Genomic DNA, 17,661 nt, shown 5'->3' with positions numbered 1-17,661 from the left:
TAGTAAATGGCAAAACAAAACATGTTTGCTGTTAGAAAGTGGAAAGTCTGATTTTTATAATACAGATAGAACACAGCTCAGCACAAGGCCCCAGTTTGACTGTATCAGCAATCAAGGTTGGGACTGCCACCCCCATGAGGTGAGTCAGCCTGAGTGGTGAGAGGGCCATAGGTTTAAAAAGCCAAGAAACTAAGAGTTTATGACATGGTTGTGAAATTTCCACAGCCAAAGAGCAGGCAGAGCAGAAATAGGGGGTGAGGCAGTCCCCCACCCCGACCCCCGCTTGCCTTCGATTGTCTGGTTAGCAGTGAAGGAGCTGTGTGTATTAGTAGGAATAACTCAAATTAGATACAGGTAATAGAAATGTAGGAGAATGGAGTTCAGAAAGATAGTTTAAGGAATATGGGAATTTTGTGGTGATCTAATTATAGGTTTTATTTCTTTATTTATTTATTTATTTATTTTTGAGGAAGATTAGCCCTGAGCTAACATCTGCCGCCAATCCCCCTCTTTTTGCTGAGGAAGACTGGCCCTGAGCTAACATCTGTGCCCATCTTCCTCTACTTTATATGTGGGATGCCTCCCACAGCATGGCTTGCCAAGCAGTGCCATGTCTGCACCTGGATCCGAACCTTCGAACCCCGGGCCACTGAAGCCGAACGTGCACACTTAACCACTGGGCCGGCCCTAATTATATGTTTTAAAAGGCTGAGGAGTAAATGGTCTCAACATTGATTCATGGGTACCAGAAAACCACGATATCTTGGTAAAATTGTGACTCTTACTGGTTGGTATTTACATGTAAAAACAGGAGAGGGGCCGGCCCGGTGGTGCAGCGGTTAAGTGCGCACATTCCGCTTCGGTGGCCAGGGGTTCACAGGTTCTGATCCTGGGTGCGGACATGGCATGGCTTGGCAAAAGCCATGCGGTGGCAGGTGTCCCACGTATAAAGTGGAGGAGGATGGGCACAGATGTTAGCTCAGGGCCGGTCTTCCTCAGCAAAAAGAGGAGGATTGGCAGCAGTTAGCTCAGGGCTAATCTTCCTCAAAAAAAAAAAAAAAACTTAGGAGATTCATATAATTTTGGAAAAATTTACTCGTTTTTGTTGTACTGTTGTACTCAGAAATTGAGACACTTCTGACCTAACTAGAGTGGATAAAAGACAAACTGCAGGAAATGGGAACACTCCTAAATTGGTAATAGAACTTTCATCTATTTGAATCAGAAACATTTCTTCTGCAACCATTCCATTCTTTTGGAATTCATTTCAGGGAGAAGGCGCCAGGTCCTTGTTGCTTCCGTCTTTGCCTCTGTGCAAGGAGAGTCCAGGCTTGCCTGGTTGCCTGCAGAGCTGTCAGTTCCCATTCCATCTGAAGTGGGATGCTGGACCACTGGTGTTTGGTCAGCATCCCAGCTTTGGCTGAGCCACAACAGCTCCCATTGCCACCTGCTCCCCTCTCCCCGCCTTGGAAACGTCCAGAACCTCTCCTTTCGTTGGGCAGTGTTTCTCTGTACTACCCTAAGGAGATTGACAAGATGGTCCTTGAGAGTGGCTAGATGAGTGGATGCACCCATGTGCTTGGATACTGGTGAAACCTGGCACTGTGTGTAGAATCTCGGAGAGAAGGAGGTGGGCCCGCCCTTGAAGCCCCTGGCCTGACCTACTGAAGAGACTGGAAAATGCAGACTCCACTTTTCTGGGAGGAAGTGGCGAGGGGGGGGATCTTAGGGTAAGGAGGAACCACCAGTGGGACCAGCCTCGATGGTGTTGCTCTTGTCTGCATGTGCACCTGGGGGGGTCAGCTTCTGCCCTGGGGCGTGTACATCTCTGCTTAAGGATAACCCAACCCTAGGAGAACAGGGAGCACAAAAATGCCCAGGCTTTGGCACTTGGCCACTGATATGTCCTCCCACCTCCATATTTGGCCATAATCTGAATTTAATTTTCCTCTGAGGCAATGTTGTCTCAATTATAGAAAAGTCCCTTTCTCGTCCTTCACATGTGCTAGCTTTGAGGCAAGGAATGTTCCTGTGCGTCAGAGCACCTGCTGCATTCCTGCGGGTTACCGGTAGGGATCTGATCTTCGTGGTGCCAGGGCTCCTCCAGGAAGCCCTCTCGGATCACCTCAGACTGGGTCCCACCATCTATGCGACCCTGCAGCATCAGGCAGCTTCCTCCTAAAGCCTGACTCCTGCAGACCTCTCCAGGAGGTCCAGACCGACAGCTCCACTGGTGTCAGTGCCGAAAGCCGTGGGCCCTACACCATCACATGCACAGTCATCGGCCTCCGCGGTGCCCCAAAACTGCCGCAGTATTGAGTCATCTTTTGGCACTGCCTCCTCCTTGCCGCCACCCCACTCTCGGGAGCGAGAAAACGCAGACCGTACTTTTCTGGGAGGAGGGAAGTGCGTCTTAACCAGGGAACGGAGAAACTACTAGTGGGGTTGTTTTTAATGGTGCTGCTCTTGTCTGCATCTACCTTGGTGGCGGGGGGGGGGGGGGGGGGTCGGCTTCTATCTTGGGGAGTGTGCATCTCCGCCTGACGATAACCCACCTCTGGAAGAGAAACTCCAGTGTGGGCCGGGGTCCAAGGTGCAGAGGGACAGAGCGCGAGCGCGGGCAGCTCCTGGCGGACGCAGCATCCCCAAACACCAACTCCTAGTGACCACGGCTCGCGCGGGCTCTGCCGCGGTTGTCCGGGCGACCGCGCGGCGCGCGGGCATCCCCGCGGCCCCTCCCCTGGGCGCGCGCGCGACCTGGGCGCCATGGCGGCGGCGGCAGGCCCGAGGCCTGAGGTCCCGAATCCGCAGTGGGCTACTCCTGAGCACGACCAGTCCCAAGCAGCGGCAGGGCTGGGCGACTGCGAGGACGCACCTGTCCGGCCGCTGTGCAAGCCCCGTGGCATCTGCTCACGCGCCTACTTCCTAGTGCTGATGGTGTTCGTGCACCTGTACCTGGGTAACGTACTGGCGCTGCTGCTCTTCGTACACTACAGCAACGGTGACGAGGGCAGCGACCCCAGGCCCCAGCGCCGCGCCCAGGGCCCCTCGCCCACTCCAACCTTGGGTCCCCTCACCCGGCTGGAGGGCATCAAGGTGAGGACCCCCTGCCTCACTATGTTCCAGGCCCTGCACGACCAAGCCCGTGACGGCCGGCGCTCAGCCCAGGGCCGCCACGCTGCTCCCCGTGCCGCTCGGTGCCTGTCCCCGGCGCAACCCCTCACTCGCCTGCCGCCGCGCTCTGGGCCCGGGCGCCCTCCCCCTCTAGCGGCGCGGCCTGGCTCCTGAGCTGCCCGCTGTGCCCCCTTCCCTTAGGTGGGGCACGAGCGTAAGGTCCAGCTGGTCGCCGACAGGGATCACTTCATCCGAACCCTCAGCCTCAAGCCGCTGCTCTTCGGTAAGTCTGCTGGGCGCTCCTGGGAAGGGTCAGGGGCTGCGGTTCGGTTGGCCGCCTTGAGGCTCGTTTTGACCACGTGACTTGTGTTTTGAAAGTGGCTGCTTCAAGGTAGCCATTTCTTTTTCCACTCAGAGGTTTCCCAAAGTGAGGTACCTGCCCCCACCTCCATAGTAGGGTTACAGGGTGACCTTTTCACACTTCCCTCTCTGACCCCTACCCTCTGTGGCTGATCCTTCCATCACAAGGCTGGGCAATGGTACCCTGAGACTAGTGTCTAAACATTTCACTGAAACTGTCTTTGGACATTCCCTACCATCATTAATTCCGTCACTTTCTAGAATGAGGGGAGGATGGGAGAGACTATAACCAGGTTCTAGCTAATCTCAGGACCTCTGAGGAGGAATCTCATTCCTAAAGTGGGGCCTGTGGTCTGATAAGAAGGAGGCTGTCCAAATGTGGATAAACTGGTGCCCCCAAACCTGCCGCACTGGGGCACCAGCCTTTGCTACCAGCACTCTGGGATTCTTAGCACGGAGTCTTGTGTACAGCTGTAGTAGACAAAGCTTTCCAGGGTAGTCTCAATTGGAACCAGCATCATAGCTCACATTTTCTGAGCTCTTGTTATGTTCTAGGCTTCATATGATCATTTCATTTAATTCTTACACCCCTCTGTGAGGCGGGCATAGAGCCCACCCTCAGGCTCGTGGATGAGAAAATGAGGCACAGAGAGCTGCAGTTGCTTGGCCAGGCTCATACAGCGGCTTCAGTTGTGAAGCTAGGATTAGAACCCAGGCAGTCTGCTTCTGGAGCCTGTACTCTAAAGCCAGCGTGCAGCTGTGAGGACTCTGAAGTCCTTCAAAGACCACCAGTGTCAACAAGGTGGGGGTCTCCACACCCGTGACCTTGCCCAGGGTAGGTTTGCCCAGCCCAGCCCTGGACACCCGGTCTCAGTGACTCACTTATCTGCAGACCTGAGGCCTTTCCTTACTGCTGGGGATGGAGTGGGTAAGAGGCTTTTAAGGAGGGGGCTGGGGACCAAAGCAGAGTGTCTGAGCACATTCCATTACCCCTAGGGCAGAGGGTCCTGGTTGGGGATTATGCCTAGACTTGTGAGAAGGATTTCACTTGCAAGCTGTTTGAAGGGAAATAATTTATGATGTCAGTCCTGTTGTGAGAGGGGCCCTAAAAGGCTCTTACTACTATTATTATTAGTACTGCATAATGTTGAAGTTTGTGCCAAGCACTGTTTTAGGTGCTGGGAACACAACATTGAACAAAATAGAAAAAAATACACACACACACACACACACACAAATAACCACCTGAAGCTGACACTCAAGTGAAGAGACAGAGACGAAAAATAAATAAATAAATATACATGTTGTGTCAGATGGTGATAAGTGAATGCAGACAAGAAAGGCAGAATTTCAACTGGGCTTGAAACTCTTTAATTAGGTGGCCAGTGTGAGCTTCCCTGAGAAAGATATTTGAGTCAAGACCTGTAGGAGCTGTGGAATCAAGCCAGGTGGCTGTCAGGAAAGGGGGATCCAGGCAAAGGGAACGACGCTCACCCCATCACTATTCCACTGCTGTGAACAGACACATCTGAGGGGGGCGTGCGTTCTCGCATCAGCCCTCTAGGGACCTGTATATACTTAATTCAGATGTATGTTAGGTTAAGTGAGCCACGAGGCCATAAGCCCTGACCCTAACCCCCTAACATGCAACTTGTTGTGTCCAAATCCTACAAAGCAGAGAATGAGAAACCCAGACCCGAAGTCACTAAGAGTAAATTATAGGAAGCAGAAGAGATTTGACAAAAGGTAAACTGGTTCTGGTTAAGCCATGAGCTGGGTCTCTGTTTCCTCAGACAAATTACAAAGGGCATGATTAGGAGAATTGGGCAGTTGCAGCGAGACCTTCCTGCTTCTGGTCCTCATTTCCTCCAAAATTCTTACATTACCTTTGAGTCTGTTGGTGGAAGATGTCCCAGGTTTTACCCAGAATGTCCTGGGGCTTGCTACCTGGTGAAATAGGTGAGACAAATAAAGAAGAGATCAGTGATTATAAGGCCACTTGTGAGGCAGAGGAACCACAGGGGAGAGGGGGTCCAAGAAGGGGCAGTTCCTGAGTGCTGTGGTGTTGGGTGAATCCAAAGAAGGAAGCCTCCTCCCAAGAAGGAGTATCTGTCTGTCTTCTGTGCCTGCCTGTCCATCCATCTGTTGCCCTAAAGAGGCAGGCATGGCTCAAGGAGAATGGGTTCTGCCACCTCTGTCCTGCTGCTCTTGGCTCCCAACCTGTGACCCACCAGCCTCAGGGATCCAAGATGCCAGGGCTCGAGGGGTGGGTGTTCAGGATGTAAGCTGGGGTGAGGAGACTGGGTTCTACCCCAAGGTGCCTCCCATCTCTGTGGAAGGGAATCCCACCGCTTCACAGGGAAGACCCCATGCAATCTCCAGTCTCCCCCTTTGAGGAACATTTCCTGTTTCCCACCTTTGTTCCAAAAGACATTTGGCAAGTGGGGCAAGTGGCCCCACCCTGTGTTCCTGGCAAATACCTGCTTGATTATGGTAGGCATTTCCCAAGGACTTGGACCATCAGAAGTCAGCTGAGGACTTTGTCCCATTCTGTTCAGAAGGGACGTGCTCCAGTTCTGAGTCATGGTCATCTCTGTGGGGACACTGCTTTCTTTCATGTGGCTCACTTCTCCCTCTACCTCACCCCAACCACACTCATTCTGTTTTTAAACAGCAGATCATGTCTCATCACTCCCTCCCTTAAAAGTCTCCAGGATTTCCCTTTTGATTTCTAAGTCTTATTTGGTGCCCCAAGGCCCTCTTACCTCTCAGACCTAATCTCCTGCCGCCCCCAACTCCACTCCCTGCTGATTCTTGGACATCAAGCTCATTGCTGCCTTGGGGTCTTTGTATGTGTGGTTCCCTCCACCAGAAGTCTCAGACCTGGCTCTTCCCACAGAGGGTGCCTTCAGCCCCATCAGGCCTTTGCTCGGACATCCTCTCCTCAGAGACTTCTTTTGACCTCAAATTGGTCTTAGGAGGTTCCCAGGCCCTCTGTTACATCAGCCTGCTTGGTTTTCTTCTCAGCACTTAGCATCACTGGAAACTATCTTCTGTATTTATTTGTCATTTGTGCCTCTGCCCCTGAGCTGCAGGTGCGGGAGGCCTGATTTGCTCTGGCTGTGGGTCCAGTGGCCAGAGTTGTGTCTCCTGCTGATAATTATTGGCCTGCCGGAGGGGCTTATGGGCACTTGCAGCCAGTCCAGCACCTGTCTGCTTGCTCAGAGTGGCCTCCACCACCACCCTGGGCAGGTGCCTCCTGATTCAGCACCTTCTTCAAGAGCAGCAGGGGGGCACTTCCAGTGGGCCAGCAAGAGTTTTAGTCCATTTTCTTAACTATTTAAGGTAGATGAGTAATTGACACCAGTACACAAAACAATCTATTTTAAAACCATGACTACTTATCATAGGATTTCCAGATGTATTCTTTTTCAGCTTAAGAAAACAATTAGGCAGCTACTTAAGACCACGGTGCTCTTGACAAACACCAGAAGCCCATAAGTAGGGAAAGAATTTTAGTGTGCATGTTAGTTCCGGGTTGTAAGCAGCTTAATGCAGTTTTCTGCACGGACCCCTCCCCACTCCCCTGCTGTTGCACAGGCCTGCTGCTTGGCCTCTGGAACTCAGTAAAGGTCAGGCAGATATAATTGAGTCTGTCTGGGACTTGACAAGTAGCATGCTGCCCAGGGTGAGCGTAGCGCAAGACTTTGTGCCTGCCCTAAGGCTCAGTTTGGGGTGCTGAGGCTTGTGAGCAGAAGCAGGGCATTAGCCAGGCTGTCATCCCAGGCCTGAGAAGGACAGAAAAGTGGTCTGGCCTTCCCAGCACACACAGCTGCCAGAGAGCCAGTCTGCCCCTTTGTCTAGGCAAAACACTACCAGCTCAGGAACGGGCCCTAGCTGTGACCATTGAAGTGGGCTTCTGCACTGCTTGAGCCATTCCTGGGTGAACCTGGGGGCTTCTCTGAACTCTGGCCTGCAAATATCTGTGGAGGGCAATGCAAAGAGAGTTTTATGTGTGTCCAGGGGAGCACACAGTTTGCATGGCAATTGCAGAGGCTTTAGCTACAAATCCCAGGCGTGTCCTGCCTGTGTTAGCCTTTGTTTCGGGGGCTGGTAATGGTGCCACCTGCACGTGGCCGGCTGCAGATTTTGGTGCCCCCGGCTCCAAGCATAGGCTGTGGTTAGCAGCAGCCAATGGCCCTAAACCTCCCCACTCAGAACATAGTTCCCAGCATGCCTTCCACGCAGGAGACTTTGAACACATGTGGCATCCAGCCGCAGCCAGTGTTGAAGAGTGGGTGCCAGCTCCGTGGGGGGCAGTGGGCCCACCTTCAGCACCTCTAGGTGAGCCCAGGGCACAGTCTGAGGGGCTGGAGGAAGATCCATTGCGCCAGGAGAGCCTAACCTTCACTGCTGAATGAGATCAGGGGTGGGTTGATGAGCCAGCCTCTAGAAGTATGCCCCATCCCCTCCACTTGGTGAATCAAACCCCCTTGTCTGATGCTCTTGGAATTAGGGTCCTAGAGAAGAGCTGTCCTCTTGGATGCCACCCTCCTTAGCAGATTTTTTGTTGTTGTTTAGCAATGTCCCATGCTTATTAAAGGAATTTTTGTGTATTTATTTTTTGATTGGCACCTTCTATGTGCCAAGCTCTTTTTTTTTTTGAGGAAGATTAGCCCCCAGCTAACATCTGCTGCCAATCGCCAATCCTCCTCTTTTTGCTGAGGAAGACTGGCCCTGAGCTAACATCCATGCCTATTTTCCTCTACTTTATATGTGAGACACCTGCCACAGCATGGCTTGTCAAGTGGTGCCATGTCTGCATCCAGGATCTGAACCGGCGAACCCCAGGCCGCTGAAGCGGAACATGCGCACTTAACCACTGTGCCACTGGGCCGGCCCCTAAAGGAATTTATTTTTTAGCTTTAGCTAGGCACAGCATATGTGTATCCCCTCTTTCTTCGTTGTCTTAGCACCAAACCAGGAGCTGGAATGAAGGCACTCCCAAGGTGTAAGAGGTGCTGGACAGTAGGGGCTCACCAAAATTGCTGGTGCAGAGCCTGTCCAGGACTTCCTTGGATGAGTGGGCATCCTGCAACTCTCAGTCCCACAGCTGGCTTGTGGCACTAGGGGGAGGCACCAAGTGAGGCTCCCATGAGCTGGCAGTGGGGGAGGGAGGCCATCAGCACCAGTCCCTTTCGCTTTCCCCTTCTCCTTTACCCTTTTTGAGACAGACGGCTGCTGTGGGCAGTCTCTTTTCTTTCCCACCAAAGAGACCTGATCCCCCCTGGGAGTGATTTGAAAGGGTAGGGCGCTGCTCGCGGGGCCCAGGGCGGGCAAGACCAGCCTAGAAGCCATACAGAGACTCACGCTGGTGGTCCAGGTGGGAGCCTTTGGAGATGGCCGTGACCCAGAGGCCGTGGCCCGTGGCGAAGTGTCTGCAGTGCAGGATGGCTGGCCAGGGGTAGCTGTAGCAGGCCATGATGGATGCGCAGCTGGCCTGCACTGCCTCACACAGGCTGCGGCATGGGTAGATGTCCCTGTTGGGGAAAGGGTCAGGGGCGGAGAGCGCTCAGGACTAGGGTTCGTGAACTCCAGGATGGGGCCTCTGGGTGCTCCTAACAGTGAGGCAAGGCCAGTAACTCCGAGGTTGCTGGGCATTGACACCCTGGTCACCTAGCAACAGCCCTGCAGCCTGGCTTTCTGTTTACTAGAATCTCAGCCCGCAGCCCTGCATCCCCCCTCCCAGTGCTTCTGTCATATATCCCCACCCTTCCTACTGTGGCCCAGACTTTTTCTTTCCAGCTTTCCCATGCACCTTCCCCTCCAGCTCAGGTGGACCTCTAGTGCCTGGGAGAGGGGTATGGAAGGGGCCCTGCACTCCAGGCCTTCACTCTTTGTCTTGGAGAGAGAAAGCAGGGCCCTCCGTCTTGTCCTGAAAGGCCTGCAGGACACTGCAGTTTCTGGCCAGGGCTGAGGTTGGCAGAATGCAGGGCCTGATCCTCGAGTTCTGAAAGAGCCCATTTTTGCTCCTATTGTCATGGTCACCCAGAGGCTCTGGGAAGGGTCCTCACTCTGCAAAGAAGGAACTGAGGGAACTGTTGTTCACGTGATAAGTTAGGCTGGGGAAGAGGAATCAGCCTTGTGATCTCTGGACTCTCTGGGAGAAAAGGCCACCAGATGATCCTTAGCTCCGTCTTTGTCCAGGATCCCTCGGGCAGACAGAGTTTCCACACCACACTGGAGAGGGGCTCCCAGCTCCCCAGCCTAAAGCAACTTGCCCACTTGCCCTATCTTGACATTTAAGAGCCCTTGATGATCTATGGGTCTAGACAAAGAGTGCTCACTATTGGCAGTCCCCGGTCTGTGTCTCCTTTGTCCCAGGAACAGCCTGACAAAACAGTCCTTCCTCTTCCTCCTCGCGCCTGTCAGCACCCAGCAATGGTTAGTGAAGAGCTGCCAAAACCTGCCCTGGTTGAGGAGAGGCCTCCTGCCCTCACCTGGGAGCTCACCTGCAAGCCCCTGCCCTACTTGTCGAAGCACACAGGGGCAAAGAGGGAGCAGAGGAGGAGGCGGGCATCAGGGTGGCACTCCCTGGCCAGCAGGTGCAACCAGCTGACTGACTACTGGCTGGCTTCTGCTACTGTGTCATGGTCCAGGAAGTCGGGCAGCTGCATCTCTGTGTAGCCAATGTCGTGGCACATCGCCATGGCTTGGGGAATGGGCCCCATCATCACCACATAGCACTACCAAGTGCCACTAGCAGTCACAGCCCTCATCACCTGCTTTCTCCCTTGGTCTTTTTTTTTTTTTTTTTTTGAGGAAGATTAGCCCTGAGCTAACATCCATGCCCATCTTCCTCTACTTTATACATGGGACACCTACAACAGGATGGCTTTTGCCAAGCGGTGCCATGTCCGCACTCGGGATCCGAACTGGCGAACTCCGGGCCGCCAAGAAGCGGAACATGCGCACTTAACCGTTGCGCCACCAGGCCGGCCCCCTCTGCCTTGGTCTTAATGGGTGAGGTTGAGGGCTTTATAGAGCTGTACCCACACCCCAGAAGCTGAGGTTTGCCCAGCTCTAAGAGGTTTGCTTAGACCCACCTGGGTAGGCCAGCATGCATTTGATTAGCACACAGAGGGACACTGTAGAGGTTGGTGGCATCTCCTTTGGGCCTGTGGATTACCGGCACCTAATAAACTGAAGAAACCTGGGCCTGTGTTTTCTTTTCTTTTTCTGGTTTACTTTTCTTGTTTATTTGGTTTTTAAGCCATCATGAGGTGACTCTGCTGATTAGCAATTTGTTCTAACGCATTGTCCAACAGCGCTGTCCCCCAGTGGATGGTGCACACCCTTTCTGGGTTTGCCAGGTTGCAGGGTCAAGCAGGCCTGTCCTCACTGTCATCATATCTTGGTCACCTGCCCATGAAAGCTGAATCCAATCATGGATTTTGGAGTACAACAGCCTGGGTGGCCCTGGGCAAGTTGCTGATGTGTTTGTGCTTGGGGTTCCTCATGCATAAGAAAGGAGCATTAGTGGGCCTGGCTTTCTAGGATGAGTATATGGATGAAGGAGTTGATGACATGCTTAGGGCTGGACACAGTCTGTGCTACCTAAGTGTGATCTGCTGTGATTACTATTAAAAACTGCTCCAATCCTGGCTCTGAATGGCCACTTTCCTTCCTCTTTGCAATGACTGGAACTTCATGCTGGCAGTATAACCCAGAGAAGTGGCAGGAGTTAGGGGTCACAGTGGCAGCATGGCCCTTCCTCCAGTCAGTTCCTTTGTGGGCCTCATGTCCCCTGTCTAAGGAAGTCCTCTCTCTCAGAAACAAGAGAATGAAGCAGGGATCAGATTCCTGTCCTGGAAGTGCCTAGGGCCACTGGGATGTGGGCTCCCCAAGTGCGAGGCTCACATTCCATCTCCACCAACTGGCTTGTGGAGCTGGGGTGGGGGCTTCCAGCCACTGGAGGCAAGCCCCAGGCCTCACTGGCCTTTACTTGGGTTTAGAGGCCTGGAATAAGCATTCCCAAAGCAAAGGACACTTGGGGCATCTTCTCAGAGCATCTGCCAAAACCCTGCCCACTTGTGCAGGAGAGTGGAGGGCAAGGGCTGGCCTGGAACACTGAATATCTTGCATTTTGTTCATTTTTATTTGAACAGTGCTGAAGAGCAAAAATGAAAGCAAAAAGCAGCCATCATCCCCCCACTTTTTAAATATATACCCAGTAAGAAGTGGAGGCCAACCCTCTGCCCTTCAGATCTACCCCCTGGGCTTCGGTCCCACCCCAGAGTGGGTGAGCTTATACCCAGCTTAGCTCTGACTCACCTCCCAGGCCTCCCTTGAAAAGTATGTGCTCTCAGCATCAAAGAGAGAGGCCTCATATTCCAGGCACTGGCCAGTCTTTGCAGGACAACTCAACCTTGGGGTCAGAGTCCAGAGCAGATGTAAAGGCGTATGTGAAGTCCTCCTGACATGGTGACCACCAGGGGACAGGGAGTACCCCAGGAACTCTGCAGAGAGGAAGGTACTGGGTGCATCAGTGCCTTGGCTCAGTCCTTGGCCTCACCCACCTCCTCTTCTGGCAGAAATCCCTGGCTTCCTGAGTGATGAGGAGTGTCGGCTCATCATCCACCTGGCACAGATGAAGGGGTTACAGCGCAGCCAGATCCTGCCCACTGAAGAGTACGAGGAGGCAATGGGCACAATGCAGGTCAGCCAGCTGGACCTCTTCCGGCTGCTGGACCAGAACCGCGATGGTCGCCTGCAGCTCCGTGAGGTTGGGATCCTAGGTTCTGGGAGTGGCCAGCATTGTCTTTCTGATGGCCAGGTCACTTGTCCTGCTCAGCCCTGGCCCCAAGAGTCAGATGTTACCTCAGATCACTTTGGGCATGCCCAGGCCCAGGGTGCCCTTTCTTCCCTGGAGAGCCTCTTGCTGCCCTGGGAAACCCAGAGGATAGCAGGAGAAGCCACCTGGGGGTGATAGCATTTATTGCCACAGTTCCCAGGTAGTGTGCCATCTGTGGTCTGGATTCCTTGATGCCATGGTCGGAAGTCCCCAGAACTCATGGTGGATGGGGTAGCAGCTCTGATGTGGCCAGAAGTCTGCATCTCTCTCTGCATGTCCCTTACACCCAGGCTTCTGAGAGAGGTCTTGGTGGGGTGTGGAGTCCCTCGTGTATACAGAGCGCCCCACTGAGCCTGGTCTTCCTGAGGGGCTGATGGTCATGCCCTGGCTAGGCCTGCCCCTGGTGCCTGTTCCCTCTTTGAATCCAGGCCTTGGCCTCCCCCACCTCACTTAGGGTATCTGAGTGGGACACAGGCCTATCCTTCACTCTGCCTCCTACCAGCCCACAGTGCTCCCCATGGAGGCCATAGTCTCAGCAAAGCTGGGAATTCCCATGGCCCTCAGGTCTCTTGACTATCTTCCTGGCCTCCTCCCCAGAGCCTCTGGGCTACTCTGCCTATCCTCACTTCAGCTCAGGGACCTCAGGCTCTGTCCTGTGTCCTCGCCCATGCCCTGTCACCTGCACCCTTAGCCCTACAGCCAGAACTTGGCAGCTGTCTGCACTTTGGTGGTTCTCCATCATTGGGGCCACCTCACTGAGGGACCATCTTGTGCTTTAGGTCCTGGCCCAGACTCGCCTGGGAAATGGACGGTGGATGACTCCAGAGAACATTCAGGAGATGTACTCTGCAATCAAGGCTGACCCTGATGGTGATGGTAAGCTCATACCTCACCACAGTTCTGTCCCTGTGAGCCTCCTTCCCCTATAGCCAGATAGCCTCTATGCCTAGCTTCTGGAGCAGCCATAGATGAGGAGGTGAGGATCCAGCCTTGCCCTCACCCCTGGGAAGTAGGCGACAGTCAGACCCTCCCATTCCCCTTGGTGACAGTCTAGAGGACAGTTCTTGGACACCCTTTTGACCTCATCAGGCAGAGGCTGGGGTAAGGTAGGGTTGCTGGCCGGCAGAGGGGGTAGAGCAGGAGCAAAGGGACAGTGAGGCCAGCTTGAGCTTGGCTGTTCACCCTGATCCATCCACCTCTCCAGCTGGGCATGGGGTCCACCCCAGCAGACAACCTCACTAGTCTAACCAGTGTCTCCTTTGCCTTTCTCTTCGCCACCTGGAGCATGCTAACTGCTGGGGGCAGATGTGGGCAGGGGACTTCCCTTTGGTAAAAATCCCCAGATTTCTGAGGTGTAGTCACCACCCTCATGCCCAAGTTCTGGACCAACTGAGGAAGATAATAACAGTCAAATGGGACTTCGAAGAATGGCCTTGTGGTTCGTGAACCCAGAGTGAAGAATCTGGCTGGGACCTGTGGGAGGGGCATCATGCTGCTACTGCCCCATACAGAGCTGGTGACAGGCTCACAGCCCTTGAGTGTCCCCCTCAGAGAAATCTGGGCCAAAGGGTGGAAGGTGTCTCCTTGGGTCAGCCAGGATAACATGGAGCAAAGACACCAGCCACTCTTCCAGAACCCCAAGAGGCTGGAGCCCCTGCTTTTGGGTTGGCCAGGAACAGGGAGAGAGTGTTCTCATTTGAGAGAGTGGCCTGGCTTTCTTTGCTGAGGTAGACTGATAACCCAGCAGGCAGGACTAGCTAGGTATATTTCACCCAGGATGGGACCTGAGGTCATGAGGGAACTGCCAGGGATCGGCCCCAGCTTACACCCTGCAGCGTGGAAGGCTCTGTACAAAACTGAGCATTGACTGCTCTCTTTCTTCACCCTCTATAGGGCTGGAGGGTGGCCACCATGCTCTATAGGGCCAGGCTTGAGGGCCAGGACTAGTCCTTGGCCTACAGTCCTGGCCATATAGCTCAAGCTTACTTTGGAGATCCTGCTCTGGCTAATCTACCAGGGGTTGGGCTCCTTCCTTTTGGGGGCCAAATCAGGGCTCAAACTGAGGCACTGAACTTCTCTGGGTCTTCCAGTAAGGGCTTGATGTGAAAGAAGCCAGGTTCATCTGACCCAAGAGTCGAGGTTGGGGGACAGGTGCACGTGGCATCCCAGCTCCTGAGGCCAGGGGTAAGTAGGAAGGTGCAGGTAGGTAGGCAGGTGGCCTCCCCCCAGAGGCTTGGTGGGCACTGATGCTGGGTCCCTGTGCAGGAGTGCTGAGCCCACAGGAGTTCTCCGACATGGACCTTCGGGACTTCCACAAGTACATGAGGAGCCACAAGGCAGAGGCCAGCGAGCTAGTGCGGAACAGCCACCATACGTGGCTCTACCAGGGTGAAGGTGCCCACCATGTCATGCGTGCCATCCGCCAGAGGTGAGCACCTGAGGCTGTCCTCCCTGGTGCAGGAGGAGAAGACTGTGCAGAGCCCCCACAGAAGTCCTTGGCTGGGGCCAAGAGGACAGAACTGATTAGCCAAGTCAAGATTAAGTTCCACCTGTTAGACCAGGATTGGGATGCACTGAACGATAGGCAATTAACAAAGGCAAATTAGCCCTAATTGTCGGCAAACAGTATACATTTGGGATTAGAAACAGATGGAATGTTTGTTTTCTGCTAGAGAAATGAGCCCTTATCTCTGTCCACAGGATCCCCTGCCCCTGAGTAGCCAGGGGTTTGAGATAAACAGCCTCCTTCCTAGGAGGAGTGCCACCCCCAGCTTAGTGGAAATCTCATCTTTCTGGCCCAGTGGGTGTCTCTGGCATCCAGGGAGAAGGCTCATCATGACTAGCCCCTCCCTGCTTCTACCGGCCAGGCTGGGGGGACTTGAGGGGCTTCCAGGGGAGGTGGGCAAGGGTGGAGCTTGTGGCAAGCCCAGGGTCCACCTTGGCCAGCTCCTTCAGGGTGCCACCTTGTATGGGGCTGCCCAGCCGAATGCCCACTGCTTACCAGGGTGCTACGCCTCACCCGCCTGTCACCTGAGATCGTGGAGCTCAGCGAGCCACTGCAGGTTGTGCGGTATGGCGAGGGAGGCCACTACCATGCCCATGTGGACAGCGGACCCGTGTACCCAGAGACTGTCTGCTCCCATACCAAGCTGGTAGCCAACGAGTCTGTACCCTTCGAAACCTCCTGCCGGCAAGTACCTGTCACCTGGGGGCTGCCTTCAACTCCCAGACCAAGCACCACTTTGACACAAGCACAGTCCTGCCCTGTGGGTATGCCCCTTGGCATGGGGCCAGGAGAGCATCGGGTCATCCTGGTCAAGGATACCCCTATTACTCTCTCCAAGATTGTTTACCAAGTGGCAGGAAAGGGATGGCCATCTTGTCTCAGTGGCCAGACTGAGGTACCCACAGACACTGAAACAAGGGGCAAGGCTGGACCCCCAGCTCTTTCTGCCCCCTCCCCTGGATGTTGATTCTGCCTCCACTGCTGGATGCGTCAGCTTCTGCCTTTGAAGCTGTGTCTGCCTCCCCTGCCAAGGCACAGAGGCAGGTCTCTCTTCTTCACGTAGCTGCTCTGGCTCGGCCCCTTCTAGGCGCAACCAGCCCTTCTGCATGATCTTGCTGCTTCTGTTAGCCTACTTTCCCAGCTGGCTTTTGGTCAGGGCCTTGTAATTTAACTAAGTGCACCTGTGATTTTGGCCACAAAAAACACTGTGACACAAAAAGAGACTGGGTTTGTGGGAAGAAGAATGCACTAGGGACACCATGGCACTGACCTGCCCTGTAGTCACGGATCCTGGCCTGCCCCTCTGGCCCTTGGAAACCTGGGCAGCTTATCCTGCCCACAGATAAGCCCCCTGGGTGACCACAGCTGGGGACCTGCTCAATCGCCCTCCTGCCTTACAGCTATATGACAGTGCTGTTTTATTTGAACAACGTCACTGGTGGGGGAGAGACTGTCTTTCCTGTAGCAGACAACAGAACCTACGATGAAATGGTAAGGGCCAATCGGTCTGTTACTCTGGTGGGATGGCAGGGCCTTGGGCAAATGTAGTACATACCCCTCCAGACCTGGGATGAGAGCCCAAGTGGACCCCTGGGTACCTCTGACTGGTTTCCCTCTGGCTACCTTTGGCTGCCTGGCCTTGGCTCCTGGCCACACAGTGGGGGCAGCTTGAAAACCCCACCACCCTGCTGTCCACAGAGTCTGATTCAGGATGACGTTGACCTCCGTGACACTCGGAGGCACTGTGACAAGGGAAACCTGCGTGTCAAGCCTCGGCAGGGCACAGCAGTCTTCTGGTACAATTACCTGCCTGATGGGCAAGGTGAGTGCCTTGGGCCAGGCCAGGGGTGCTTTGAGGGAAGGTTCTCTTTACCCAGCACCGATTGCCACCCTAGTGGGCTGTTTCTGGCTGCCCTGCAAATGGTTTTCTGCTCCTAGTGCCTCCCAGAAACCATTCTCAGTGGTTTCCAAGGCCTGCACTTGTGCAGCCTCCTAGGTTATCTTAACCCCTGTGATTCCCTGATCCCCAAGCCTTCCAGCTCACTGGGGCTGGGGACACATGTCCCTCACCAATCCAGGCTGGGAAGGGCTATAGACAGGCCTGGCAGCAAGCTGGTTTGAGGGTCAGTGGTGCTGACAAGGCATTAGTTGGGGAGAGATGCTGAGCCCCCAAGGAGGCCTTGGGGCCAGATGTTTGCCGCTGCAGGAGCGCACAGCTAGGTCCACCCTTGCCATGCCCTTGGGCTGTACGAAGCCAAGCCCAGCCTAGACTCCCTCCAGTCCTCTCCCTTGTTCACATCATCCTCTTCTCCTAGGTTGGGTGGGCGACGTGGATGACTACTCGCTGCACGGTGGCTGCCTGGTCACGCGCGGCACTAAGTGGATCGCCAACAACTGGATCAATGTGGACCCCAGCAGGGCGCGGCAGGCGCTGTTCCAGCAGGAGATGGCGCGCCTGGCTCGCGAAGGTGGCACCGACTCACAACCGGAATGGGCCCTGGACCGGGCCTACCGCGACGCGCGCGTCGAGCTCTGAGGGGAGTGTCGGCCCCGACCTCCAGCTGCAGATTGCCCGCTGCCCAAGGTCGGGGGCCCTACCGTCCCCCTTGTCCAGCTGCAGGCCAAAGGCCTGGCCGATGTTTTGCCCCATCCCCGTCTCCAGCCGCGATTAGGGCGCAGTTCATATATTCATGTTATTTAATGTGTAAAGATACCCATGCTGCCCCATCAAATAAAACTACACGGCTTTGAGCCGCTGGGCCGGAAAGCTCCAGGTTGGCGGGAGATAAACTGGGCCAGGCAGAGCGGGCCGCCGCCAGGAGCAGGC

At 54.6% G+C, this 17,661-nt stretch overlaps 1 protein-coding gene across 1 annotated transcript; it reads left to right on the top strand.

Moving 5' to 3' along the window:
* Window positions 1-2,357: 2,357 nt before the first annotated feature.
* P4HTM (prolyl 4-hydroxylase, transmembrane) lies at window positions 2,358-17,585 on the top strand. Its single transcript, XM_014840374.3, has 9 exons — window positions 2,358-3,096; window positions 3,316-3,397; window positions 12,069-12,259; window positions 13,108-13,204; window positions 14,594-14,756; window positions 15,333-15,518; window positions 16,235-16,325; window positions 16,533-16,656; window positions 17,150-17,585. Exons 1-9 carry the CDS (start codon window positions 2,767-2,769, stop codon window positions 17,368-17,370), a joined length of 1,485 nt encoding a protein of 494 aa, XP_014695860.1. The 5' UTR covers window positions 2,358-2,766; the 3' UTR covers window positions 17,371-17,585.
* The last annotated feature ends 76 nt before the right edge of the window (window positions 17,586-17,661 follow it).

The sequence above is a fragment of the Equus asinus genome, chromosome 21 (genome assembly GCF_041296235.1).
Source record: "Equus asinus isolate D_3611 breed Donkey chromosome 21, EquAss-T2T_v2, whole genome shotgun sequence".
Lineage (NCBI taxonomy): Eukaryota > Metazoa > Chordata > Mammalia > Perissodactyla > Equidae > Equus > Equus asinus.
The sequence above is the reverse complement of the archived record's forward strand: the minus strand, read 5'-3'. Positions and strand labels throughout refer to the sequence as shown.

Coding starts and splice junctions, on each gene's coding strand:
- P4HTM (XM_014840374.3), top strand. CDS start 2,767: ATGGCGGCGGCGGCAGGCCCGAGGCCTGAGGTCCCGAATCCGCAGTGG. Junction 3,097..3,315: donor CCCGGCTGGAGGGCATCAAG/GTGAGGACCCCC, acceptor CCCTTCCCTTAG/GTGGGGCACGAGCGTAAGGT. Junction 12,260..13,107: donor GTCGCCTGCAGCTCCGTGAG/GTTGGGATCCTA, acceptor CTTGTGCTTTAG/GTCCTGGCCCAGACTCGCCT.